Here is a 27,153-nt window from a genome sequence, read left to right on the forward strand (position 1 = left end):
AACAATGCAACCAACAATGGATTAATCTCCAAAATATATAAACAGCTCATACAACTCAATATCAAAAAAAAAACCCAATCAAAAAAATGGAGAAAGAGCTAAATAGACATTTCTCCAAAGAAGACCTACAGATGGCCAAAAAGCACATGAAAAGATGCTCAATGTTGCTAATTCTTAGAGAAATGCAGATAAAATCTACAATGAGGTATCACCTCACACTGGTCAGAATGGCCATCATCAAAAAGTCTACAAACAATAAATGCTAGGGAGAGGGTGTGGAAGAAAGGGAACCTACCCTGTTGGTGGGGATGTAAATTGGTACAGCCACTGTGGAGAACAGTATGGAGGTTCCTTAAAAAACTAAAAATAGAGCTACCATATGATCCAGCAATCCCCTCCAGAGAGAACCGTAATTTGAAAAGATACATGCACCCTAATGTTCATTGCAGCACTATTTACAATAGCCAGGACAAGGAAGCAACCTAAATGCCCACTGACAGATGAATGGATAAAGAAGAGGTGATACACGTATACAATGGAATATTACTCAACCATAAAAAAGAATTAAATAATGCCATTTTCAGCCACATGGATGGACCTAGAGATTATTGTACTAAGTGAAGTAAGTCAGACAGAGAAAGACAAATATCATATGATATTGCTTACATGTTGAACCTAAAAGAATGATACATATGAACTTATTTATAAACCAAAAACAGAATCACAGACATAGAAGACAAACTTATGATTACCAAAGGGGAAAGGTGAGGGGTGGGGAGGGCTAAATTAGGAGTTTGGGGTTAAATATATACACACTACTATATATAAAATAAATAATCAACAAGGACCTACTGTATAGCACAGGGAAATCTACTCAGTATTCTGTAATTACCTATATGGGAAAAGAATCTGAAAAAGAATAGCTATATGTATATGTATAACTGAATCACTTTGCTGTACACCTGAAACTAACACAACATTTTAAATCAACTATACTCCAATATAGAATAAAAGTTTTTTAAAAATTGAAAAGGAAGTAATGATTTTCAGTTCTCTGATTTAAACAGTCTATGGCAGTAAAACTTGTTACCTGTTCCTTCCTGATGTTGAGCTGAACATTCTCCTGTTCACGCGGTTCTTCAGGTTTCACTTCTGCATGATTGACACAAGCTTCATTGAGGGCAATTTCAACCTAAAGCAAAACATTCTCATTGATGACTTAATTCCCAAGAAAAAAAATGCCAAGTAGATATCATCATTTTAACCTCCTAAGACATGAAAAAGTTGTTCCTTGCAAAAGCTAATGTGTACAATGGAAATCCTGCAGCAAATATAGGCAGCTTACCTCCAAAATTCCTGAGGTGTTCATTGAAATAGCACCTTTCAAGTCCTCTGTAGATTTTTCTTTTTCCAATATCTGCACATAGGATAGAAACAACAACTGCACTGAGATTTCAATGGAAACACTGGGTGATATGCTCAAAAGGTGTAACATCAACCAAACATATCCCACGGTGAACCCTAAGTTTCATGTGATAGTAGTTGATCCAGGTTGGGCCCAGGAAAAATATCAAGCCCATAAAGAAATGCAGAACAAAGAAAGACATTAAGGCACAAATATTTCGTAGCTTCAACAAATATCTTGCTCACTGCATAATGGAAGAGATGACTGGATGACAAGGGGAAAGCAAAGGGGGAAAATAGTTCATGTCAAACAGCTCAAAAGTGGGTGTTCTTGGGCTTCCCTGGTGGCGTAGTGGTTGGGAGCCCGCCTGCCGATGCAGGGGACGGGAGCTCGTGCCCCAGGCCAGGAAGATCCCACATGCCGCAGAGCGGCTGGGCCCGTGAGCCATGGCCGCTGAACCTGCGTGTCTGGAGCCTGCACTCCGCAACGGGAGAGGCCACAACAGTGAGAGGCCCGCGTACCGCCACACACACACACAAAAAGTGGGTGTTCTTGATGGAATATAAAGAAAACTTTCCCGAGAGGCTTCCAGGAAGATGGCGGAAGAGTAAGATGCGGAGATCACCTTCCTCCCCACAGATACACCAGAAATACATCTACACGTGGAACAGCTCCTACAGAACACCTACTGAACGCTGGCAGAAGACCTCAGACCTCCCAAATGGCAAAAAAAAAAACCCACGTACCTGGGCAGGGCAAAAGAAAAAAGAATAAACAGAGACAAAAGGATAGAGACGGGACCTGCACCAGTGGGAGGGAGCTGTGAAGGAGGAAAGGTTACCATACACTAGGAAGCCCCTTCGCTGGCGGATACTGCGGGTGGCGCAGGGGGAAAGCTTCGGAGCCGCGGAGCGAGCACAGCAACAGGGGTGCAGGGGACAAAGCGGAGAGATTCCCGCACAGAGGATCAGGGCCGACCGGCACTCACCAGTCCGAGAGGCTTGTCTGCTCACCCGCCGGGGCGGGCGGGGCTGGGAGCTGAGGCTCGGGCTTCGGTCAGAGCGCAGGGAAAGGACTGGGGTTGGCGGCGGGAACACAGCCTGCAGGGGCTTAGTGCGTCACAGCTGGCCGGGAGGGAGTCCGGGGAAAAGTCTTGACCTGCCGAAGAGGCAAGAGACTTTTTCCTCCCTCTTTGTTTCCTGGTGCGCGAGGAGAGGGGATTAAGAGCGCTGCTTAAAGGAGCTCCAGAGACAGGCGCAAGCCGCGGCTAAAAGCGCGGACCCCAGAGACGGGCATGAGACGCTAAGGCCGCTGCTGCCGCCACCAAGAAGCCTGTGTGCGAGCACAGGTCACTCTCCACACCCCCCTTCCGGGGAGCCTGTGCAGCCCGCCACTGCCAGAGTCCCGGGACCCAGGGACAACTCCCCCGGGAGAACGCACGGCGCGCCTCAGGCTGGTGCAACGTCACGCGGCGCGCCTCAGGCAGGTGCAACGTCACGCGGCGCGCCTCGGGCTGCTGCAACGTCACTCCGGCCTCTGCCGCCGCAGGCCCACCCCGCCCTCCGTGCCCCTCCCTCCCCTCGGCCTGAGTGAGCCAGAGCCCCCGAATCAGCGGCTCCTTTAATCCCGTCCTGTCTGAGCGAAGAACAGACGCCCTCCCGCGACCTACACGCAGAGGCGGGGCCAAATCCAAACCTGAGCCCCTGGGAGCTGTGAGAACAAAGAAGAGAAAGGGAAATCTTTCCCAGCAGCCACAGAAGCAGCGGATTAAAGCTCCACAATCAACTTGATGTACCCTGCATCTGTGGAATACATGAATAGACAACGAATCATCCCAAATTAAGGAGCCCTGTGGATGAAAGGTTCTTGGTGCTGCAGCCAGGAGTCAGTGCTGTGCCTCTGAGGTGGGAGAGCCAACTTCAGGACACTGGTCCACAAGAGACTTCCAGCTCCACATAATATCAAACGGCAAAAATCTCCCAGAGATCTCCATCTCAACACCAGCACCCAGCTTCACTCAACGACCAGCAAGCTACAGTGCTGGACATCCTATGCCAAACAGCTAGCAAGACAGGAACACAACCCCACCCATTAGCAGAGAGGCTGCCCAAAATCATAATAAGTCCACAGACACCCCAAAACACACCACCAGACGTGGACCTGCCCACCAGAAAGACAAGATCCTGCCTCATCCACCAGAACACAGGCACTAGTCCCCTCCACCAGGAAGCCTACAGAACCCACTGAACCAACCCTAGCCACTGGGGACAGACACCAAACACAACGGGAACTACGAACCTGCAGCCTGCAAAAAGGAGACCCCAAACACAGTAAGATAAGCAAAATGAGAAGATAGAAAAACATACAGCAGACGAAGGAGCAAGATAAAAACCCACCAGACCTAAGAAATGAAGAGGAAATAGGCAGTCTACCTGAAAAAGAATTCAGAATAATGATAGTAAAGATGATCCAAAATCTTGGAAATAGAATAGACAAAATGCAAGAAACATTTAACAAGGACCTAGAAGAACTAAAGATGAAACAAACAATGATGAACAACACAATAAATGAAATGAAAAATACTCTAGATGGGATCAATAGCAGAATAACTGAGGCAGAAGAACGGATAAGTGACCTGGAAGATAAAATAGTGGAAATAACTACTGCAGAGCAGAATAAAGAAAAAAGAATGAAAAGAACTGAGGACAATCTCAGAGACCTCTGGGACAACATCAAATGCACCAACATTCGAATTATAGGGGTTCCAGAAGAAAAAGAGGAAAAGAAAGGGACTGAGAAAATATTTGAAGAGATTGTAGTTGAAAACTTCCCTAATATGGGGAAGGAAATAGTTAATCAAGTCCAGGAAGCACAGAGAGTCCCATACAGGATAAATCCAAGGAGAAATACACCAAGACACATATTAATCAAACTGTCAAAAATTAAATACAAAGAAAACATATTAAAAGCAGCAAGGGAAAAACAACAAATAACACACAAGGGAATCCCCATAAGGTTAACAGCTGATCTTTCAGCAGAAACTCTGCAAGCCAGAAGGGATTGGCAGGACATATTTAAAGTGATGGAGGAGAAAAACCTGCAACCAAGATTACTCTACCCAGCAAGGATCTCATTCAAATTTGAGGGAGAAATTAAAACCTTTACAGACAAGCAAAAGCTGAGAGAGTTCAGCACCACCAAACCAGCTCTACAACAACTGCTAAAGGAACTTCTCTAGGCAAGAAACACAAGAGAAGGAAAAGACCTACAATAACGAACCCAAAACAATTAAGAAAATGGGAATGGGAACATACATATCGATAATTACCTTAAATGTAAATGGACTAAATGCTCCCACCAAAAGACACAGATTGGCTGAATGGATACAAAAACAAGACCCATATATATGCTGTCTAGAAGAGACCCACTTCAGACCTAGAGACACATACAGACTGAAAGTAAGGGGATGGAAAAAGATATTTCATGCAAATGGAAACCAAAAGAAAGCTGGAGTAGCAATTCTCATATCAGACAAAATAGACTTTAAAATAAAGACTATTAGAAGAGACAAAGAAGGACACTACATAATGATCAAGGGATCAATCCAAGAAGAAGATATAACAATTGTAAATATTTATGCACCCAACATAGGAGCACATCAATACATAAGGTAAATACTAACAGCCATAAAAGGGGAAATCGACAGTAACACATTCATAGTAGGGGACCTTAACACCCCACTTTCACCAATGGACAGATCATCCAAAATGAAAATAAATAAGGAAATACAAGCTTTAAATGATACATTAAACAAGATGGATTTAATTGATATTTATAGTACAATCCATCCAAAAACAACAGAATACACATTTTTCTCTAGTGCTCATGGAACATTCTCCAGGATAGATCATATCTTGGGTCACAAATCAAGCCTTGGTAAATTTAAGAAAATTGAAATTGTATCAAGTATCTTTTCTGACCACAATGCTATGAGACTAGATATCAATTACAGGAAAAGATCTGTAAAAAATACAAACACATGGAGGATAAACAATACACTACTTAATAACGAAGTGATCACTGAAGAAATCAAAGAGGAAATTAAAAAATACCTAGAAACAAGTGACAATGGAGACATGACGACCCAAAATCTATGGGATGCAGCAAAAGCAGTTCTAAGAGGGAAGTTTATAGCAATACAGTCCTACCTTAATAAACAGGAAACATCTTGAATAAACAACCTAACCTTGCACCTAAAGCAATTACAGAAAGAAGAACAAAAAAAACCCAAAGTTAGCAGAAGGAAAGAAATCATAAAAATCAGATCAGAAATAAATGAAAAAGAAATGAAGGAAACAATAGCAAAGATCAATAAAACTAAAAGCTGGTTCTTTGAGAAGATAAACAAAATTGATAAACCATTAGCCAGACTCATCAAGAAAAAAAGGGAGAAGACTCAAATCAATGGAATTAGAAGTGAAAAAGGAGAAGTAACAACTGACACTGCAGAAATACAAAAGATCATGAGAGATTACTACAAGCAACTCTATGCCAATAAAATGGACAACCTGGAAGAAATGGACAAATTCTTAGAAATGCACAACCTGCCAAGACTGAATCAGGAAGAAATAGAAAATATGAACAGACCAATCACAAGCACTGAAATTGAAACTGTGATTAAAAATCTTCCAACAACAACAACAAAAAAAATCTTCCAACAAACAAAAGCTCAGGACCAGCTGGCTTCACAGGCGAATTCTATCAAACATTTAGAGAAGAGCTAACACGTATCCTTCTCAAACTCTTCCAAAATACAGCAGAGGGAGGAACACTCCCAAACTCATTCTACGAGGCCACCATCACCCTGATACCAAAACCAGACAAGGATGTCACAAAGAAAGAAAACTACAGGCCAATATCACTGACGAACATAGAGGCAAAAATCCTCAACAAAATACTAGCAAACAGAATCCAACAGCACATTAAACTGATCATACACCATGATCAAGTGGGGTTTATTCCAGGAATGCAAGGATTCTTCAATATATGCAAATCAATCAACATGATACACCATATTAAAAAATTGAAGGAGAAAAACCATATGATCATCTCAATAGATGCAGAGAAAGCTTTCGACAAAATTCAACACCCATTTATGATAAAAACCCTGCAGAAAGTAGGCACAGAGGGAACTTTCCTCAACATAATAAAGGCCATATATGAGAAACCCACAGCCAACATCGTCCTCAATGGTGAAAAACTGAAAGCATTTCCACTAAGATCAGGAACAAGACAAGGTTGCCCACTCTCACCACTCTTATTCAACATAGTTTTGGAAGTTTTAGCCACAGCAATCAGAGAAGAAAAGGAAATAAAAGGAATCCAAATCAGAAAAGAAGAGGTAAAGCTGTCACTGTTTGCAGATGACATGATACTATACATAGAGAATCCTAAAGATGCTACCGGAAAACTACTAGAGCTAAACAATGAATTTGGTAAAGTAGCAGGATACAAAATTAATGCACAGAAATCTCTGGCATTCCTATACACTAATGATGAAAAATCTAAAAGTGAAATCAAGAAAACACTCCCATTTACCATTGCAACAAAAAGAATAAAATATCTAGGAATAAACCTACCTAAGGAGACAAAAGACCTGCATGCAGAAAACTATAAGACACTGATGAAAGAAATTAAAGATGATACAAATAGATGGAGAGATATACCATGTTCTTGGATTGGAAGAATCAACATTGTGAAAATGACTCTACTACCCAAAGCAATCTACAGATTCAATGCAATCCCTATCAAACTACCACTGGCATTTTTCACAGAACTAGAACAAAAAATTTCACAATTTGCATGGAAACACAGAAGACCCTGAATAGCCAAAGCAATCTTGAGAACGAAAAACGGAGCTGGAGGAATCAGGATCCCTGACTTCAGACTATACTACGAAGCTACAGTAATCAAGACAGTATGGTATGGCACAAAAACAGAAAGCTAGATCAATGGAACAGGATAAAAAGCCCAGAGATAAACCCACACACGTATTGTCACCTTATCTTTGATAAAGGAGGCAGGAATGTACAGTGGAGAAAGGACAGCCTCTTCATAAGTGGTGCTGGGAAAACTGGACAGGTACATATAAAAGTATGAGATTAAATCACTCCCTAACACCATACACAAAAATAAGCTCAAAATGGATTAAAGACCTACTTGTAAGGCCAGAAAATATCAAACTCTTAGAGGAAAACATAGGCAGGACACTCTATGACATAAATCACAGCAAGATCCTTTTTGACCCAATTCCTAGAGAAATGGAAATAAAAACAAAAATAAACAGATGGGACCTAATGAAACTTCAAAGCTTTTGCACAGCAAAGGAAACCATAAACAAGACCAAAAGACAACCCTCAGAATGGGAGAAAATATTTGCAAATGAAGCAACTGACAAAGGATTAATCTCCAAAATTTACAAGCAGCTCATGCAGCTTAATAACAAAAAAACAAACAACCCAATCCAAAAATGGGCAGAAGACCTAAATAGACATTTTTCCAAAGAAGATATACAGACTGCCAATAAACACATGAAAGAATGCTCAACATCACTAATCATTAGAGAAATGCAAATCAAAACTACAATGAGATATCATCTCACACCAGTCAGAATGGCCATCATCAAAAAATCTAGAAACAATAAATGCTGGAGAGGGTGTGGAGAAAAGGGAACCCTCTTGCACTGTTGGTGGGAATGTAAATTGATACAGCCACTGTGGAGAACAGTATGGAGGTTCCTTAAAATACTACAAATAGAACTACCATATGACCCAGCAATCCCACTACTGGGCATATACCCTGAGACAACCATAATTCAAAAAGAGTCATGTACCAAAATGTTCACTGCAGCTCAATTTACAATAGCCCAGAGATGGAAACAACCTAAGTGTCCATCATCGGATGAATGGATAAAGAAGATGTGGCACATATATACAATGGAATATTACTCAGCCATGAAAATAAACGAAATTGAGTTATTTGTAATGAGGTGGATGGACCTAGAGCCTGTCATACAGAGTGATGTAAGTCAGAAAGAGAGAGACAAATACCGTATGCTAACACATATATATGGAATTTAAGGGGGAAAAATGTCATGAAGAACCTAGGGGTAAGACAGGAATAAAGACACAGACCTACTAGAGAATGAACTTGAGGATATGGGGAGGGGGAAGGGTAAGCTGTGACAAAGCGAGAGAGAGGCATGGACATATATACACTAACAAACGTAAGGTAGATAGCTAGTGGGAAGCAGCCTCATAGCACAGGGAGATCAGCTCGGTGCTCTGTGAACACCTAGAGGGGTAGGATAGGGAGGGTGGGAGGGAGGGAGACGCAAGAGGGAAGAGATATGGGAACATATGTATATGTATAACTGATTAATTTTGTTGTAAAGCAGAAACTAACACACCATTGTAAAGCAATTATACTCCAATAAAGATGTTAAAAATTTTTTTTAAATAAATAAAGATAGAAAACTTTCCCAAATTCACGTTGAAAATTCTCTGTTCAGCATAAAGAGCAGTATGGGCTGTACAACTTGGCTAGATATCTTCCTTCACCTCATATATTTCCTGGGATTGTCTATGTATCTTGGAGGGCAGTGCCGAATGGTGGGAAAACTCCCTACGTAGTGAAAACAGAACATACTTCCTAGTCTCTGAAATAGAAAAAGTCATGGAGGTATGAGTACATGAAATTCCAGATCATTGTTCAGAAGGAGATTCAACTCCCAGACTCCCACACTCTACTGTGGCAAACGGCAAGAGGAGATGGAGCATTCAATTCACCCAACGTACAAAAGCCTCAAAAGCCAAACTATGGTAAACTTAGCAGCCAAACTCTTACCAAGTCCAGATTCTTGACATTCTGACCCCTCACAGATTGCAACCTAGCACAAGTACTTTGAAGGATGTCATTCAGATATTCATTAGCCCTCTCAATTGTTTTGATATTATCCTTCAACAAAATATATTGAATCAATAATAATTACTCATTACTTTTACTTCTGTTTTCAGAATGTAATCTAGGCAGAGAAGGGATTTTTACCTTAAATTTAAGTGCTTCGTCAAAGAGCATCTTATTCTGTCTAGTGGTTTCTTGAAGATGTTTCTTTGAGTCATTCACCTATGCAAATATGTAGAAAAGGAACCATAGTTATAAATACTATCTTCTCGTGTGTGACTCCTTCCACAAATACAGAGAACAGTGCTTTACGTCTGTGGAGCTTGCTTTGAATCTGGACTCTTTATGGAACATATGAAATAGGACAGTAGTATGAATGAAAAGAGAGCAAAATAACCGAACTCCCAGAGGTGAAAGGAATTGAAGGTGAAATCATGAAAAATAACAAAGGACAAAGATACCATCTGTTCCAAAGTGGATATATTTTCTACAAGTTCTGTGTTTTCCTTCACCAAATTATTGATCTTCTCTGATATTTGCTGTAAATTAACTAAAAAGAGATAAAATAATTTCTAAGATTAGTAGGAAAACCCAGTAAAACTGAATTATCTCAATGTTCTAGCAGCAGACACATATTATCTGTAATTGACTTTTAATCTTTACTTTTATGCCTAAAAAAAGCAAATTTTAGTTAGTAGAATTTTAAACGTAAGAAACATTATTTCAATGGGATTCCTATTTAAAGTGTTTTCAAAAATGAAGAAGAGGGCTTCCCTGGTGGCGCAGTGGTTGAGAGTCCGCCTGCCGATGCAGGGGACACGGGTTCGTGCCCCGGTCCAGGAGGATCCCACATGCCGCGGAGCGGCTGGGCCCGTGAGCCATGGCCGCTGGGCCTGCGCGTCCGGAGCCTGTGCTCCGCGGCGGGAGAGGCCACGGCGGTGAGAGGCCCAAAGAGCAACAAGATGACTTCTAAATTCTCTCCCATCTATGAGTACCATTCTTAGAGAGCTCAATCACTTCAACTACTTGTGTCATCACCAAAGATGAAATAGAAAAATCAAACATCCTGCCAACTTACATTTCTTGCCTCCAATTACTAAGGTAAATATATATGTTGCTGGAAAAAGAAAAAAAAAAATTCTTTCATCCAGATTCACCCCTCCATCCAGCCCCTATCTGCAGTTCCTCCGAGTCTTCTCCTGTTTCAACGATGCCATAGCAATGCAGATGCTTTATACACTGTCTCGACAAATCCCCTGCCTTTGCCCCAGGTCCGTCACAGTGGACACCACCACCCACGTGCCCATTTTTAGAACGCAGCTCCCCTACCTGCTGCCTCATCGCTCACCATCCAACCCCGGGTCCTCTCTGGAAACTTCTCAGACCTTAGGTTTTCTCATCCTCCTGAACCCAGGTCTCCTGTCCCCCACTTCTGGACGCTTCTTCCTTCCTTTGAGAACTCCCAAGATTTCCCATGGGCAGTGGCCGAAATCGATTTGATGACAGAGATACAAGAATAATCAAATACACAAGCAGAGTGGGAGGTTTTCACACCTCTCCCTCAACAAGTCATACAATGAGCACCACAGAGCATCTGTAAGGTGTAGAAGATCTTACTAGCAAACCATTTTAATCATATAGCTATATCCATATATCGCTCAATATCACATAACAACTGCAGAGGAAACATTAATTTCAGGCACATATAGTATAATTACAAAAATTAACCTTATTTATTTTGGCCACAAAGCAAATTTCAACATATTTCAGAGGAATGAAATCACACAGAGCATGATTTTGGGTAATGCAATTGTGCTAGAAGAGTCCTGATGAAAAGCTAACTAGAATTTCCCATTTTTGGAAATTGAGAAGTACACTTACAAATAAAATATGAGCAAAGAAGAAAACCCGAAGGGAAAGATGTTACAGTTGAACTGCATTACGTGGTCATGATAATACGGTAATAAAATAGGTTTCCTTCTGGCTTGTGAATTCCACTTTGTGTGACCATACAGATGGTACGGGTACGGTCTCAAAATCATCCGTAATTAGCGTAGACATTTTAACACCTGAAACAGAGCTAGATACATCACCTGTTAGCATGGGCTTTAGCTTATGAACCTAAACAGGAGGGAAAAATCCAGTCTGACTCTCATTATTGATTGCCGGGGACCTCCAGAAATTGAGAATTTCAATGGAGAAAGTTCACCAGCTTCTCTTCCGGGGGATCTGAGGACAGCACCCAATCAGCTTGGCAGTACCAGGAGTGCTGGGTGGGGAGAGCCAAGCAGGTGGGCTGGGGCCCAGGGACCCGGGTAGTTAGACAAAGCCCACTGGTGATGGTCTCTTCTGGGCCCTGTCCTGAGGTGAACTTCCTAAAGGTGCTTTTATGTGTGATTGACACAGTGGTTTCCCAGCTCATTCAGGCCCAAGACAGCTTTAAAATCATTGCTTTAAACCCCATAGATTTTATTATTATGGAAACTTATTGTAAACAGGAAACATTCTATTACTGCTATAATGGAAAATCAAAGTCTTTTACCATAAATACAAAGAAATGATTAAAAAAAACAAGCCAAAACAGAAACAAAAAACAGGGATAACTAAACAATAGTGTTGAAATCTGTTTAGATGAAGTTGCCTGCCTACAGAGTCCCACGTTTGGGCTGTGTGGTTATAAAGAGACAGACTAGACACAGAAGGGGTGGAAGTCAGACTAGCCGCGAAGTGAATGGGAGGCAGACGCAGCCTGTAAGGGACTGGGGACTTCCATGAACGGTGCCAGGGTCACCCTGGTTACAGCTCAAGCAGGGATGAGGGAAAGAAGAAGTGAACAGAGTTAAGGGGCCTGGAAAGGGTGAGACCATTCGTGCAGCAGACGAAGCATCCCCAAAGCGGGTTCAGCCTCGCATCCAGGGGAGGAGCCCTCCGTGGCCCCTAAAGGCAGGGCCAGGAGCCTTGGGCTTGAGACCCAGCTGTGCTGCTTATAGCGGTGTGACCCTGGGTGGGTTTCCTCCCTAAGATGGAAATGTCCAGTCCTGTGTCCAAAGACTGTCATGAGGACAAAGGGAGGCCATGTGCTGAGCGCCTGTGCCCATCAGCTTCACCATCTCCCAGGGGCGACTGTCCTCCCAGAACCGGCACCTTAGAAGCTGTGAAGGCTTTAAAGGCCCCTCCTGTTACCAGCCTGTGCTAAGCACTGTACTCTGCAGGCATCTTCTTATGGCCCATACCATCTGTATCCCCATTGCACAGATGGAGAGTCAGGGAGAGGTGTTGTACCCAGGCTGAGAAAAGGGTCAGGGGGGACTTGGGTCTGGATGGGAGTGGGGGGAATGTTGGGAGGGGAAGAAGCTGGAGCTGAGGCCTCCAGAGAGAGAAGGGGCCAGAGAGAATCTTTGCCTTTGCTCAGGGTCAGCCCTGCTCAGAAGATGAAGCAAACCAGGCGACCATGGTCACACCTCACTCCTCCACCTCGGGCTGATGGTCAGTCATTGCTGTGGTGATGATAATATTATCATACAATGGTCCTGATGATGTCTTTACTGTCACTGTTGTTATTGTGGGAGAGGGCACAGCTCACTCTGACACACAGCGCGGGTCCTGGGGAGGCACACTTTTTTCCCTCGCGTGACCTTGGGATCTGCTAGGCCCCATGCAACACCCCCACGTTAAGTGCATGCTGTCATAGCCCAGTCCTTCCCCTGTGCCCTGTCCCCAGAGCCACCCTACCCTGGCCATTCTCTGGTGTCTCAGAGCATAAGCACAGCCCTCTGGGAGGCCCTCAGTGGGACAGGTGCCTAGCACTGGGTTCGGAGCCAGGAAAACACCCCCTTCCATGACAGCCTAGGTGGGGTAGGTCATGCTGATCTCGAGGGTGTGGTGGCTTGAAGCAGGATCTCAGTTCCCTGACCGGGAATCAAACCCAGGCTGTGGCGGTGAAAGTGCTGAATCCCAACCACTAGAACACGAGGGCCGGTGGGCTTGAAACAGGACCTCAGTCCTTGTCTTCTTTGAAGAAAGAATTCAGCAAAGAGACAGAAGTTAGTGAAGCAGATAAAGCGTTTTTTAGAAGAAAAGTACATGCGGAAAGACACACGGATGGGCTGAGAGAGAGAGAGAGTCATGCTTTTGGGGTGGCTTGAATTGCTTATATGGCTGCAGTTCTCCGGGTTCCCTCTAGCCAATCACCTTGATTCATCTCGCTTTGTGCCCATATTTGGTCTGACTCAGGGTCCTACCCAATGTGCACAGGCATCTTTTAGCCAAGATAGATTCCAGCGTGAGAGTCTCTGAGAGGTTGGCAGGACATATTATGGGCTAGCGCCCCCTCCATTTTCTGACCCCTGAGGAACCGTTTTGTGCATGTGTAGTCCAGGAGGTCTCCTTGACCTCAAGAATGAAAAATATGGTAGTCTTATCTTTTCACTCAGGCAGAGCTGAGCTTCTCTCTGCTCCTGCCTTTATCTTTTCCTTGAAATGTCAGCAGGAGACAAGCTCCAGCTGCTGAGCCTGGAGCCCGTCTACCTTCTACCTCAATGCCAGGGTCTGTTCACCCCGACTGCCTGTGGAGGTATCCATTGGAGTGCCAGAACTGTCTGGGAGCATGTGTGTGTGTGACTGTGGTTGTATAAGTCTGCATGTATGAACCTGTGTGTCTGAGTTTCTGTGTCTGTGAGCATCTCGATTGTGAACGTGAATTTCCCACAGCACAGCACTGAGACATTGAGTGTCTCTGTTTTTCTCTGTACGCATTTGTGTCTGCACCTTTGTCACTGAATGAATGTACGTTGGTTGTGCAAATCCGTGTGTGTGTGTGTCTTAGGGCATATGGGTCCGTGGAGTTGTGTCTGTGTTTTATATGTGTGTGACTGTGCTGTGTGTGAAGTTGCTGTCCCTTTGGGTGTTCCTGACTGTATCTGTGTGTTTGTCTTCTTTTTGTGCCTGTGTGTATGTGGCTGTGTTCTGTGTCTATGTCTCTGCCTACATGTCTGTGTGTGTGTGTGTGTGTGTGCGTGTGTGCGCCTCCTTGGGGTGTGTGTGGGTCTGCCCTGGGGGGCTGTCTCACATGGCCCTGAGTATGTGTACTTGTGTGTGTATGTGTGTGTGTTCCCCCCAGGGTGTCCTTGCCTGCGTTGGTCTGTGTGTGAGCTGCCCATGAGCCCAACACCTGAGTCCCCAGGTGAGGCTGGGGGTGATTCTTTACCTGTGCGTCTCTGTGTTTGTGATGTCTGTATATTACCATGTGAGTGTGTGTATCTGTGCACCTCAGAAGAGGGCAGCTGCAGAGGGGATCTCCCTCTCAGTGACCGCGCCCCCAGGAATGGGTGAGAAGGAGACAATATGCGCTTCTCTCACCCCCAGGCTCAGCCTCTTCTGCCTCTGCTCCTTCCAGCCTCTGGTGGTTCCATCTCAGGCCAGAAAGATGGATGGAGTGAAGGGTTAGTTCACAGGACCAAGGCCAGGGGGGTCAGAGGGCTCTGGATGGCAGAGGGCATTACACAGTATAAGGAGAGGTGTCTGGGGAGGACTCCTGGGTCCCTGGGAAGGGCTGGACGAGTCCTGCAGGATTCCTGGGCCCCCAGAGGGCAGGTACTCACTCACCTGCACTGGTCCAGGCTGGGACCTGCAAGCAGCAACAGCAGCAGCATTATTGGTGGGACGAGAGGCAGTGGGTCCACTGGAGGGTGCAGGTGAGGGATGGTGTGGCAGGCAAGTGTCGTCACCAGGCTGGGCTGCCCTCCCCTCTTCTCCATTCCCCAGACACCACACTTGCCCTGCCTCCCGCCTCACCCCCAGTTGGGCAGAGGCAAGCCAGGCAGGAGCAGACCCCGGGGGCCACATGGACTGTTCCTCCTAGACCTCTATGTCCTGGTCGTCGACTGGGTCACAGAGTTTCTGGAACCAGGAGGGAGAATCAGGCCCTGGGGCAGTCTCTGATGGGGGTTGGGGGAATTACGAGGGACAGCATTTAGCACTGGATCTTTCCCAGAATAAATGCACAACAGACTCACTGTGGATGCTGAGTCAGTATTTAATTTGCTTCAGCCCCATTCTGAGCGCTCAGCTGGGCAATCTGAAAGGAACAGGGAACTTGGAGGAAGGATAGTGATTGATATTAATTTAAAAGAACAAAAATGCTGGAATGTTGACACTCCTGGCTCTCTTTCAAGTCAACTCTCTCAGCGGTCCTCTCCTCACCCTCACCATCGTGAGGAACCTGAGGCCGCCAGGCATTTGGCCAACATCACACAGTGGTTTCTGAGTTTACTGCCAATTACATCTGACCAAACTCCTTCTTCCGGAGTTCACTTCTTTTTATCTTGCCAGTGATGGTTTTGGGCAGCTCTGAGACAAACTCCACCTGGTTGAGGATAAAGCAAACACATTCTGACTAAGTCTCCCCCGTCATTTTCTATCAACCCTCAGCTCTCCTCCTTTGCCCTCTCACACACCCCAGACAGGCTGGCGCCATGTGGGGGCCTTAATGGGGTCCACCATTTATGTCAGATTCTCCTCTGACCTCCTGAAGTTGGATGCAGCCCTTTGATGTACTTTGACCAGTGAAATATGAGAAGGAGTGAAGTGTCCCACCTCTAACAGAAAAGGTGGGAGTCATTGAGACAGGCCACCCCCTCTGTCCATCTCTTCTAGTGCTCTGGGAGGTACCTACGTGGTGGCTGCTCCTTTATCCTGGTCCCAGGATGAGGGGATGTGGAGCAAAGGCTCCGGGAAAGCTATGGTGGACAAGTGGCGTGAGCAAGAAAGACACCTTCCTTGTTATAATCCACTGCAACTTTGGGACTCTTTGTTACCCACAGTAAGTAACATGTAGCCCTTCCTGACTGGTACGCATCCTCTACTCTACTCTCGAAAAAGCATCAGATGCTAATGTTAGCAGCATGAACTCTGTTGTCAGATACACATGGGGTTGAATTCCAGCTTCTATTTACTCTAATCTCAGGCAACTTACTTTGAGTCTCTAAGCCTCAGTTTCCTCTCTGTAGACTGGGATGATTATCTCAGGTTGTGGAGAGGATTAAATGAAATAATAATGCATGTAAAGCATTGAGTCCAGGGCCTGGTACACACAGTAAATGCTCAATAAATGTTAGCTATATAGCTTTATAATATGTATTGATTGTAAACATTCAGACAATGCAGCAAAGTATTACTACAAAAGAAGGAAATTTTAACTTGTTTTTAAACATATCAGATAGCACTACGTATGTTATTTCTTAGCCTGCTTTTTTATCTCAATAATATATTATTATGATATTTTATGTTAAAAATCTGCATCATCAGTTTAAATTACAGAATAATATTAAATTCCATGAGTAATTTCATCATTTCTCTATTGCTGCACAGTTTTATAGCTTGTGCACAGCATTTAAAACAAATGAAGTTGAACAAAAAATATCAGAATGTATTACATGCTGTTAGGGTAAATATCATTTTGTTCTTTGTTGTTTGCTATGTGTGTATATGGGTGTTGGGTTGCAGTACAGAATCTATTTCTCACGACAGAATGTTTTTTAATAGCTTGGAAATTGCTGGTTTGGGTGTCTTTTTCAAATTTTGAAAGATTATAAATAACCTTCCTGGGTATCCTTGGGCAATTGTCTGATTTTTTTCTTTAGGCTGACACTCCAGCAAAGGATGAGTTCCTGACACAGGATCAAGGTTCCATCCGATTCAGTGGGCTCCCTCACACCCCTAAGCTGAAATGCTTCTTCTGCAGAGAAAAATATTGGTGCTCTTGGCCTCTTAGGCTTCACCCCAGACACTGTATGAGACTTGAGGCAGTGGAGCCCCCAGAACCACTCACAGGGACCAGACACCATCCATCTGCTCTTGCTCACCTTCCTTGGGTACTTGTACGGGGCTGTCACTGACTTCACATGCTGCTGCAGCTCCTTGGTGAGCTGGTCTCGATCATGGGACAGGAAGTTTGGGGTCAGGACAATGAAAGCCTTCACTACCTGCAGTGAAGAACCAGAATGGAGGCTCAGGGCGAGTGACAACCAAAGTATAGTTTAAGGAGTAAATGCCTGGGACTTCCCTGGAGGTCCAGTGGTTAAGACTCTGCACTCTCACCACAGGGGCCACGGGTTCGATCCCTAGTCAGGGAACTAAGATCCCACGTGCCATGCCACACTGCGCGACCAATAAATAAATAAATAGAAATTTAAAAATAAAGAGTAAATGTTTACTAAATTAATGGGAAAACAAACTGACAGCAGAGCCTTTGGAAATCCCGGGTTCAAATCTCAACGCTTCCAATTTCCACTCTTTGCCTTGGAATATTACTTAACCTATCTTAATCTCGATCTCCTTCTCTACGAAATGGGGAGAGGACAGGTTTATTCCTCATCAGGTTCACGTAAAGATTCCATGAGATAATACACATAAAACGTGAAGCCAGGGCTTCCCTGGTGGTGCAGTGGTTGAGAGTCCGCCTGCCGGTGCAGGGGACACGGGTTCGTGCCCTCTTACGGGAGGATCCCACATGCCGCGGAGCGGCTGGGCCCGTGAGCCATGGCCGCTGAGCCTGCGCGTCTGGAGCCTGTGCTCCGCAACGGGTGAGGCCACGGCAGTGAGAGGCCTGCGTACCGCCAAAAAAACACCAAAAACCAAAAAAAAACCCCGTGAAGCCTGTTTAAATGTATTTGTATTCCTATCATTGTTAACATCACCATTTTCACTATTATTTTAGGTAGAGTCCTGTGGGCATTTAATAATAGCTAAGACCTTGTGGGCATTTAATAACGTTGGTAATTTATTAGTTTCCTATTATTATTCATGTCCTCATTTAACTTCTCAGGGATTGTACATAGAAGGTGTTCAATAAACACTTGTTGAATCAAGGATGCATGCTCTGGAGCCAGAGTGCTCAATTTCCCACCACTTATTAGCTGTGTAATCCAGGCAAGTTATTTAACCTCTTTATGCCTCTGTTTCCTTCTCTGCAAAAAGGTATTAAAAGAGTCCTTAATTCATTGTGTTCTATGAGGGATAAATGAGCTGACACCCAGTAAGAGCTGATTAACTGCTAGATGGCAGCAGCAGCAGCATTCACTATCAGCATTTCAGTCACAGATGAGGCCACAGTGCCCCCTGCTGACCACATAGTGTAAGTCACATGCACACCAACCATGCCCTCGCTTCATCCTAGGTCCAAGGCTGGGTAGGTATGGCCGGGAAGTTTTCCCCTCACCTGCCTTCCCAGCCCCACGCCCAGCCACGATGACCTCCACGTCCCGTTCCTCACCTCCCCTCGAATCGGGTCCGGGCTGCTCACCACAGCGGACTCAGCCACCGCTGGGTGCTCTGCCAGGGCGTTCTCCACTTCTGCCGGCCCAATGCGGTACCTGCAGGACCAATGGTTCCTTCTGAGCCAATTCCCGGGCGAGGGTGACCCAGGCCCTCAGATCGCATCTTTTGGAGAGACACATCTTCCCTTGGCACGGAGGATATCTGTCACAGGGCGCCAGGGCCTGTGTAATGGGACTGAAATGTGAAGTCCTGAACGTTCCATGCTAAGAAATACAAGGCTCAGGTGCCCCCCAGGTGAGAGAGGAGGTGAATGCTTCATCCTCCCAGAGCTCTGGGGCTTGGCTCAAGGTCAAGCAGCTTCCCCTGGCATGAAAACTCCTTAGCTTAAACATCTGTACAAATTTTACAGCCTGTTCCTCACTGTAACAGCACTGGTTTTAGAAATTAAAAGCAACAAACTCAATTTTCCTGAAATTCCCAAGAAAACATGTTATTCTAGTGTAACGTGTCATTTTTTTTCTTTATAAATCATGTAAGAGTTAGGAACAACAGACTTGGAGTCAGACCGCCTTTGTTCAAATCTGGGCTGCACCCTGTACTGTCTTTGAAACTTCAGGCAATGTTTTTCACTGCTCACTGACTCCGTTTGCTCATGTAAAATGGGCATAATCATGGGGATTCCCTGGCTGTCCAGTGGTTAGGGCTACGTGCTCCCACTGCAGGGAGCACGGGTTCAATCCCCGCTCGGGGAACTGAGATCCTGCATGCCGCGCACTTGGGGCCTCCACACATATACCCTCCCCCCACAAAATAAAATAAAATAAAATAAAATGGGCATAATCACATCTACCTTACAGCATTGGGAGGTGGTTCGTATAAAGCTCTACAGAGAGTACGGTCACATAATACGTATTCCAGAAAGGTGAATTTTATTATTGTTTTTGTTGTTGTTATGTGCTTCTGTGACACGTGGTTCATTACAGGAGCACACAGAGTAAGCTCCCTCAACAAATAGGGCCCAAAGTCAAGTCTTCCTTCCCAGTGCCTCTAGCTTGCATGATGTCTTACTTTGGTTCAGAGTTAGGCTGAGAGTCCATCACCAAGGCATGAAGGAATGTCTGGGCATGCTACCTCCCACCAGGCTCGTGAGGGTGGTACCTTCTGGTTCAGCGTCAGCCACACCTACCCGGAGGCATTGATGACATCATCGGCCCTCCCCAGGAACCAGAAGTAGCCTTCTGCATCAACGGTTGCTCTGTCCCCACTGCTGTAAAAGTCCCCACACTCCACTTCAGCTGTCTTCACTGGGTTATTCTGCAAAGAGAACGACACTCCTCTGTCAAAAACAGTGAGTTTATAGAGATGATGAGCTACAACAATGAGCTCGGATCTGGGTTTGAATCCTGCTTCTGGCTCTACCTGGCACCTGGGCATTTTTTATAATCTCTCTGAGTCTACTTTCATTACATGCAAGCACTCAATGCATGCCCGTGGTCGATTAGTGAACAATGTTCAACCAATTTTAAGAACAATATTTTTTTATTGATTTCATTTATTTATTTATTTTTGGCTGCGTTGGGTCTTCGTTGCTGCACGCGGGCTTTCTCTAGTTGCGGCGAGCGGGGATACTCTTCATTGCGGTTCACGGGCTTCTCATTGCGGCGGCTTCTCTTGTTGCGGAGCATGGGCTCTAGGTGTACGAGCTTCAGTAGTGGCAGCATGTGGGCTCGGTAGTTGTGGCTCACGGGCTCTAGAGTGCAGGCTCAGTAGTTGTGGGACACAGGCTTAGCTGCTCCACGGCATGAGGGATCTTCCTGTACCAGGGATTGAACCCGTGTCCCCTGCATTGGCAGGCGGACTCTCAACCACTGTGCTACCAGGGATGTCCCCAGAACAATTTTTAGAAATAACAACTCACTTTTGTGTGCCACTCCAGTAAAATAAAATTACCCCTAGAGCATAACTCTATTGTATTCCCTGTTACAGGCTCTGCATTCACAGTGGCGGGACAGATGGGAGATGTCAATAATGTTTGCTGAATGAATTTTCTTCCCAAAATATTACCTTGCTTGAGCCTCACAGAAAGCCTATGAAGTTGGTATTCATTAAACTTTTAAGATAATTGTATATTTGCATGCAGTTATAAGAAATAATACAGAGAGATCTCATGTACCCTTTACCTAGTTTCTCCCAATGGTAACATCTTGAGAAAATATAGTTCTATATCATAACCAGGATATTGACATTGATACCATCCACCAATCTTATTCAGGTTTCCCCAGTTTTTTACTTGTACTGATGTGTGTGTGTGAGTGTATCTAGTTCTATGCCATTTTATCACGTGTGTAGGTCCATGTATCTACCACCACAGTCAAGGTACAGAATAGTCCCATCATCACCAGGATCTCTCACGTTGCTTTTATAACCACATCCACCTCTCTCCTCTCCCTTCTTCCACCCCCCTTCCCATACCTAACCCCTTGGCAATGACTAACCTATTCTGCATTTTTATAATTTTGTCATTTTAATAATGTAACATAAATGGAATTATATAGTATATAACCTTTGGGACTGGCTCTTTTTTAAAACTCAGTATCATTCTCTGGGGATCCATCCACATTGCTGTCTTCATCAATAGTTTGGTCATATTTATTGCTGAACAGTATCTCACGTTACGGATGAGACACAGTTTAACCATTCACCCACTGAAGGGCGTCTGGGTAGTTTCATTTTTAACTATTATGCATAAAGCTGCTGTGAACCTTACAGATTTCTGTGAGGCTGGCATTTTTTAGCCCATTTTACAGAAGAGGAAACTGATGTTCAAGGAGGCACAATAACTCACTCAAACTCACTCAGCTGGGCAGAGGGAGGGATGGCATTTGAATTTACAGCCTATGCATGTGACCACTAAGCACTGTGTTGGGATTTATCTTCTTCTGGAACATGGAATAATTTTAAGAGGTTTCAGAAAAGAAATCTTTAAACATTAAATTACATCCTTTTACAGTCCCATCCAATTGGTCTGATTATATTGAGATTCTCGGACATATTTTTAAAAGCTCTGGAACTACCAAGAGTAAGATAAGTTTCCATTTCAGAGCTTTTTTTGCCTTTAATTTTTAATTTTTATACAGTTTTAAAGGTAACTTTCCATTTAGAGTTATTACACCATTTCAGAACTTTTAGTGAAAATAGAAGTTAGCTAGAATTTAAGAAAATGTTTTGTGTGTATTATAGTTACGGTTATAATTGCCTCCTGTTTCTGGGAAGAGATACTGTTTTCCACTTGAGATACCAGATCAAATTCTGTTTTAAACAAATGCTTTGAAGTAATAATTTGATTTAAAGGGAAAAATAATGAAAGTAATAATATACATGGTGCATGGATGTGGCAGAAAATAGTTGACGTGGACTTGAATGACTGAAATTTAGGAGACACCACATCAAAGGGTACAGAAAAAGTCCCACCCCGAATTCATGTACCATTTGAACTGCTGTCCATCTCAGTGTACTCTGATACAGTTGACCTGACACATCCCTGTGGACATGTCTTCCCTGAAGGAAATGATATTTCTTAATGTCAATCATCTGAGGTAGGGTCAGAGATTGGAACCTTGCAGATGGGACTCCAACACTCAAGGAAGGAATTCCTTTGTCTCTCCGGGCCTGAACTTCTTGGAAGTAGATCTCAGAGCCATTGAAGAGCTCCTGAATGGTAGGAGAATAGTATCACATCTACCACACAGAGAGGATCAGAGTCTACAGAGGCACCAAATTGAGTTCTTCACCTTGACTACTTTTAAAAAGTGCTACTGGTTGGTGATGTCAAGAAAACATGGCAAATGAGGAAGATTTAAGGTCTCATTTCCCCCAAAAAACCACAAAAAATGTACAAGAAGTTGAATTGACTATGTACAACATCTGGGAAAGAGTCAAAGGCTTAAAACAACCTTATAAATACCCAATCAAGAAAAAGCCATCTTAAAAATGGTACAAAGTTTTGTGACATTTTATTCACCCTTAATCCAGCCTTTCTCCTGCATGGCAGTTTTGGTCTTGAGCAGATGGCAGCCCAGTTCCCAGTTCCCCTGCTCCAACCAGAGAGAGCAGAGAAGACCTCATTTGCAAATTATTGTACACACCTGTTTTAACCTGTCTCAGGATAACTGGAGGACTGGTGCAAGGCACGCAGTTCATGTAACTCAGAATATAAGTGGGAAAAGCAATAGGAACTGTTCATAGGAGCTACCTGGAAGACCACAAAACTGAAAGATGCCTGAGGTAAGAAATTATGGGTGGAGATATACAATAGATCATCAAGGTCTGGAGGAGAAGCTGGGGTGAGATTCTTTCAAGAAATTAGGATATTCAAGACAGCTGTGCACATGGCGGTATTTAGAAAACCATGTGCATACCTGAGCAAGACGTGTGCTCACAAGAGTCCTAAGAAGACCTTAAGGTTTCACCTCAGACTGATCTCTAGGCGCAGAGCAAGCTGAGCTAAGTGGTGAAGGAGTACCCCAGCACAGACCTAACTTGTACATTGGTTGTTCTCTCCTTTTTGTTGTTATTGGTATTTTTGTTTGTTTGACCTCTTGACACTCAAGAAAATCTCTGTCAAAACATTAGCTGAACATGAGCTAAATGATCAGAAACTTCAGTGTGATCACACATGGCCAATAACTGTCATTGCAAGAAGAGTTTGGAAACGTCTCAAAACAAACATACTGTTATAGGCTTCAACGGTCAACAAAACAAAACAATAACAACAACAAAACCCCAGACACCCCAACCCCCAGGGAAGCAGGAGAATCTGATTTCCAGAGTTACCACATTGTAATAGTGAGAGGCCCAATATTCAACTAAAAATTACAAGACATACAATGAAACAGAAATCATGCCTCAGGACTTCCCTGGTGGTCCAGTAGTAAAGAATCCACCTTCCAATGCAGGAGAAACAGGTTCGATCCTTGGTCGGGGAACTAAGATCCCATATGCCGTGAGGCAACTAAGCCCATGCACCACAACTACTGAGTACGTTTGCCTCAACTAGGCAGCCCGCATGCTGCAAACTACAGAGCCCACACACTCTGGAGCCTGTGCGCCACAACTAGAGAGAGAAAATCCACACGCCACAACTAGAGAGAAGCTCACATGCTGCAACAAAAGATCCCGCATGCCGTAACAATGATCCTGTGTATCGCAACTAAGACCCGACACAGCCAAAAGTAAAAAATAAATAAATAAAATAAATAAATATGTTTTAAAAATCATGCCTCATTCAAAGGAATGAAATTAATTGACAGAAACCATCCCTGAGGAAGCCCAGACATAAGACTTACTAGACAAACAGTTTAAATCAAGCTTGTTAAATGTGGTCACAGAGATAAAGGAAGAAATGGACAAAGCACTACAAGAAGTCAGAAAAGTGACGTGGACAAAATGAGAATATCAACAAAGAGATGGAAATTATGGAAAGGCACCAAACAGACGTTCTAGAAAAGGGCAATAACTAAAACAAAAAATTCACTGAAGTGTTTGGCAGTAGTTTAAAACAGGAATAAGAAAGAATCAGAGAGTTGAAGACAGAACAATAGAAGTTATTGGGTCTGAGGAGCAAACAGGAAAAAAACTGAAGAAAAGCAAACAGAGCCTAATGGACTTGCATGACACCATCAAGCAGACAAACATGTGCATTATGAGAGAAGGAAATGAGACAGAGAAAGGGACAGGAATAGTATTTGAAGATATAGGGGCAAAATCTTCTCAAATGTAATGAAACACATGAATTTACAAATACAAGAAGTTCAAAGAAATCCAATAAGATAATCCCAAGAGACCCACACCAGGATACATAAAAATCACAATATTGCAAGCCAAACAGAATCTTGAAAACAGCAAGATAAGTGACTCATCACATACAAGGATCCTCAGTAAGATTATCAGCTGATTCTCACAGGAAACCTTGAAGGCCAGAAGTGGTGGGATTACATATTTAAAGTGTTGAAAGAAAAAAAACTATCAAGACTTCTCTATCCTGACTTCAAAACGCTCCTTAAAAATGAGGGAGAAATTAAGATATTTTCAGATAAAAGCTGAGGGAGTTCATTACCACTAGACATGCCCTAGCAGGTATGGTAAAGGGATTCCTACAGATTAAAATGGAAAGACTCTAGACATGTGTCAAATCCATATAAAGATATCTTCGGAAAAGTTAAGTGTGTGGGCAAAAAAGCTTGGCTAACATCATTCTTACCGGTAAAAGACTGAAAGATTTTCTCTTAAGATCAGGAACAAGACATGAGAGCCTGATCTCACCATTTCTACTCAACAAAGTATTGGAAGTTTACCCAGATCAATTAGGCAAGAAAAAGAAATGAGGCACCAAAATGAAACAGAATTAAAACTAGATCTGTTCACAGATAACATGATCTTACATGTACAAAACCCTAAAAAACTTTCTCTCACACACACAAATTGTTAGAGTTAATAAAGGAATTCAGCAAAGTTATAGGAAAGAAAATCAATGCACAAAACTTAAGGTGCAGTTCTATACTTTAACAATTAACAATCCAAAAAGAAAAAACATCAATAAGAATACAATACTAAGGATAAATTTAGTATAAAAGGTGAAAGACTTGTACACTGAAGATTAAAAATCACTGCTGAAAAAGAGAAAGAAGACATAAATAAATGGAAGAGCATCCTATATTCATTTATTTGAGACAATATTAAGGTGACAATGCTGCCCAACATTATCTACAGATTCAATGCAATGTCTATCAAAATTTCAGTGGTGTTTTTTGCAGACGTAGAAAAACCCATCGTAAAATTCACATAAAATCTCAAGGGATCCCAAAATGTAAACACAACCTTTAGAAAGGAGAAAAAAGTTGGAGGACTTAAACTCCTGATTTCAGAAACTTACTTCAAAGTTATAGCAAACAAAACAATGTGATACGTTCATAAAAAGAGACATACAGACCACTTGAAGAGCATAGAGAACCCAAAAAGTAACCCTCACATATACTGTCAATTAATTTTAGGCAAGGGTGCCAAGACTATTCAGTGGGAAAGACAGTCGTTTTAACAAATGGTGCTTGGAACCTTGGATGTCCACATGCGAAAGAATGAAGTTACCTTATATCATACACAAAAATTAATTCAAAATAGATCAAAAACTTAAATGTAAGAGGTGAGCTTATGAAACTCTTGGAAGAAAACACAGAGGAAAATCTTGCCTTGGATTTCACAATGATTTCTTGAATATGATATCAAAAGCACATGAAATAAAAGAAAAATATTGAATACATAAAATGTTCACCAAATTTAAAAACTTTGTATGTCATAGGATACTATTAAGAAAGTAAAAAGACAACCCACTGAATGGGAGAAAATATTTGCAAAGCATATAATTTGCATATCTGATAAGGTATTAATATCCAGCCTACATAAAGAACTCTTACAACTTAGAAAAAACAACAGCAGAAAAATGAACAACCCAATTAAAAATGGGCAAAGAACTTGAATAGACAATTCTCCGAAGATATACAAATGGCCAATAAGAACATGAAAAGATGCTAGTCATTAGAGAAATGTCAATCAAAACCACAATGAGTTACCACTTCAAACCCATTAGAATGGCCATTATTAAAAATAAACTGAAAATAGCAAGTGAGTGTAAGGATATGAGGAAATGAAAAGCCTTGTGCATGTGGAAAACATGTATGGCAATTCCTCAAAAAGTTAAACAGAATTACCATATGATCTAGCAATTCCATTTCTGGGTATATAACCAAAAGAAGGGAAAGCAGGGACCCAAACAGTTACTTGCACAATCAGTGTTCATAGCAGCATTATTCACAAAGGCCAAAAGGTGGAAACAACCCAATGTCCATCAAAACTTGGTATATACATACAATGGAATATTATTCAGTCTCAAAAGATGACAGTTTGCTGAAACATGGATGAACCTTGAAAATATGGTGCTGAGTGAAATAAGCCAGACACAAAAGGGCAAATGTTGTATGATTCCACTTACATGAGGTAACTAAAATAGGCAAGTTCTTAAAGACAAAAAGTACCATTAGAGGTTACCAGCTGCGGGGAGATGGGGACTAGGCAGCTGTTGTTTAATGGGAACAGAACTGCTTCTGGGGATGGAGGAAATTGTCTGCAGATGCATGGTGGTGACGGTTGTGCAATATAGTAAATTTTACTCAGTGCTACTGAACAGTATGCTCAGGAATGGTGAAAAGGGTAAATTTTATATCATATATATATATAAACCTACAATAGAGTATAAGGAAACCTGCTGTAACGCTTCATCAGACAAACCCTAATTAGCAGGGTTTAAGTCATGCCTCAATAAAAAGAAAATAAAAGAACAGAATATAAGCCAACAAATCTCAATGGAAGAGTGACATGTCTCATTGCCATGAGAACGTGTGAAATGAAAGAAATCAGTGTGGCCATATGTGAAGACATCTGTGCTAAATAAAATATGT

The 27,153-nt window shown here is 43.0% G+C and overlaps 1 protein-coding gene and 1 long non-coding RNA gene across 4 annotated transcripts in view; both read right to left on the minus strand.

The window, feature by feature from the left end:
• Positions 1 to 2,345: 2,345 nt before the first annotated feature.
• On the minus strand, positions 2,346 to 12,058 carry LOC125961379 (uncharacterized). The gene is made up of 3 exons (XR_007472045.1): positions 10,697 to 12,058; positions 9,512 to 9,589; positions 2,346 to 2,563 (listed from the first exon to the last, which is right to left on the minus strand). It is a non-coding gene; the product is annotated as an uncharacterized LOC125961379 (long non-coding RNA).
• Positions 12,059 to 15,385: 3,327 nt separating this feature from the next.
• Positions 15,386 to 27,153, minus strand: part of LOC101287714 (acyl-coenzyme A synthetase ACSM1, mitochondrial) — a 49,594-nt gene continuing 37,826 nt past the window's right edge. For all 3 annotated transcript variants that reach the window (XM_049699056.1, XM_049699057.1, XM_049699058.1), the window contains exons 11-14: positions 19,830 to 19,957; positions 18,639 to 18,738; positions 17,230 to 17,349; positions 15,386 to 15,731 (exon numbers count right to left, since the gene is read on the minus strand). In XM_049699056.1, coding sequence (XP_049555013.1) covers positions 15,645 to 15,731; positions 17,230 to 17,349; positions 18,639 to 18,738; positions 19,830 to 19,957 — 435 coding nt within the window. In that variant the 3' untranslated portion in view covers positions 15,386 to 15,644. The remainder of the gene's footprint in view (positions 15,732 to 17,229; positions 17,350 to 18,638; positions 18,739 to 19,829; positions 19,958 to 27,153) is intronic.

This window comes from Orcinus orca, chromosome 16 (genome assembly GCF_937001465.1).
Source record: "Orcinus orca chromosome 16, mOrcOrc1.1, whole genome shotgun sequence".
NCBI classification, from domain to species: domain Eukaryota; kingdom Metazoa; phylum Chordata; class Mammalia; order Artiodactyla; family Delphinidae; genus Orcinus; species Orcinus orca.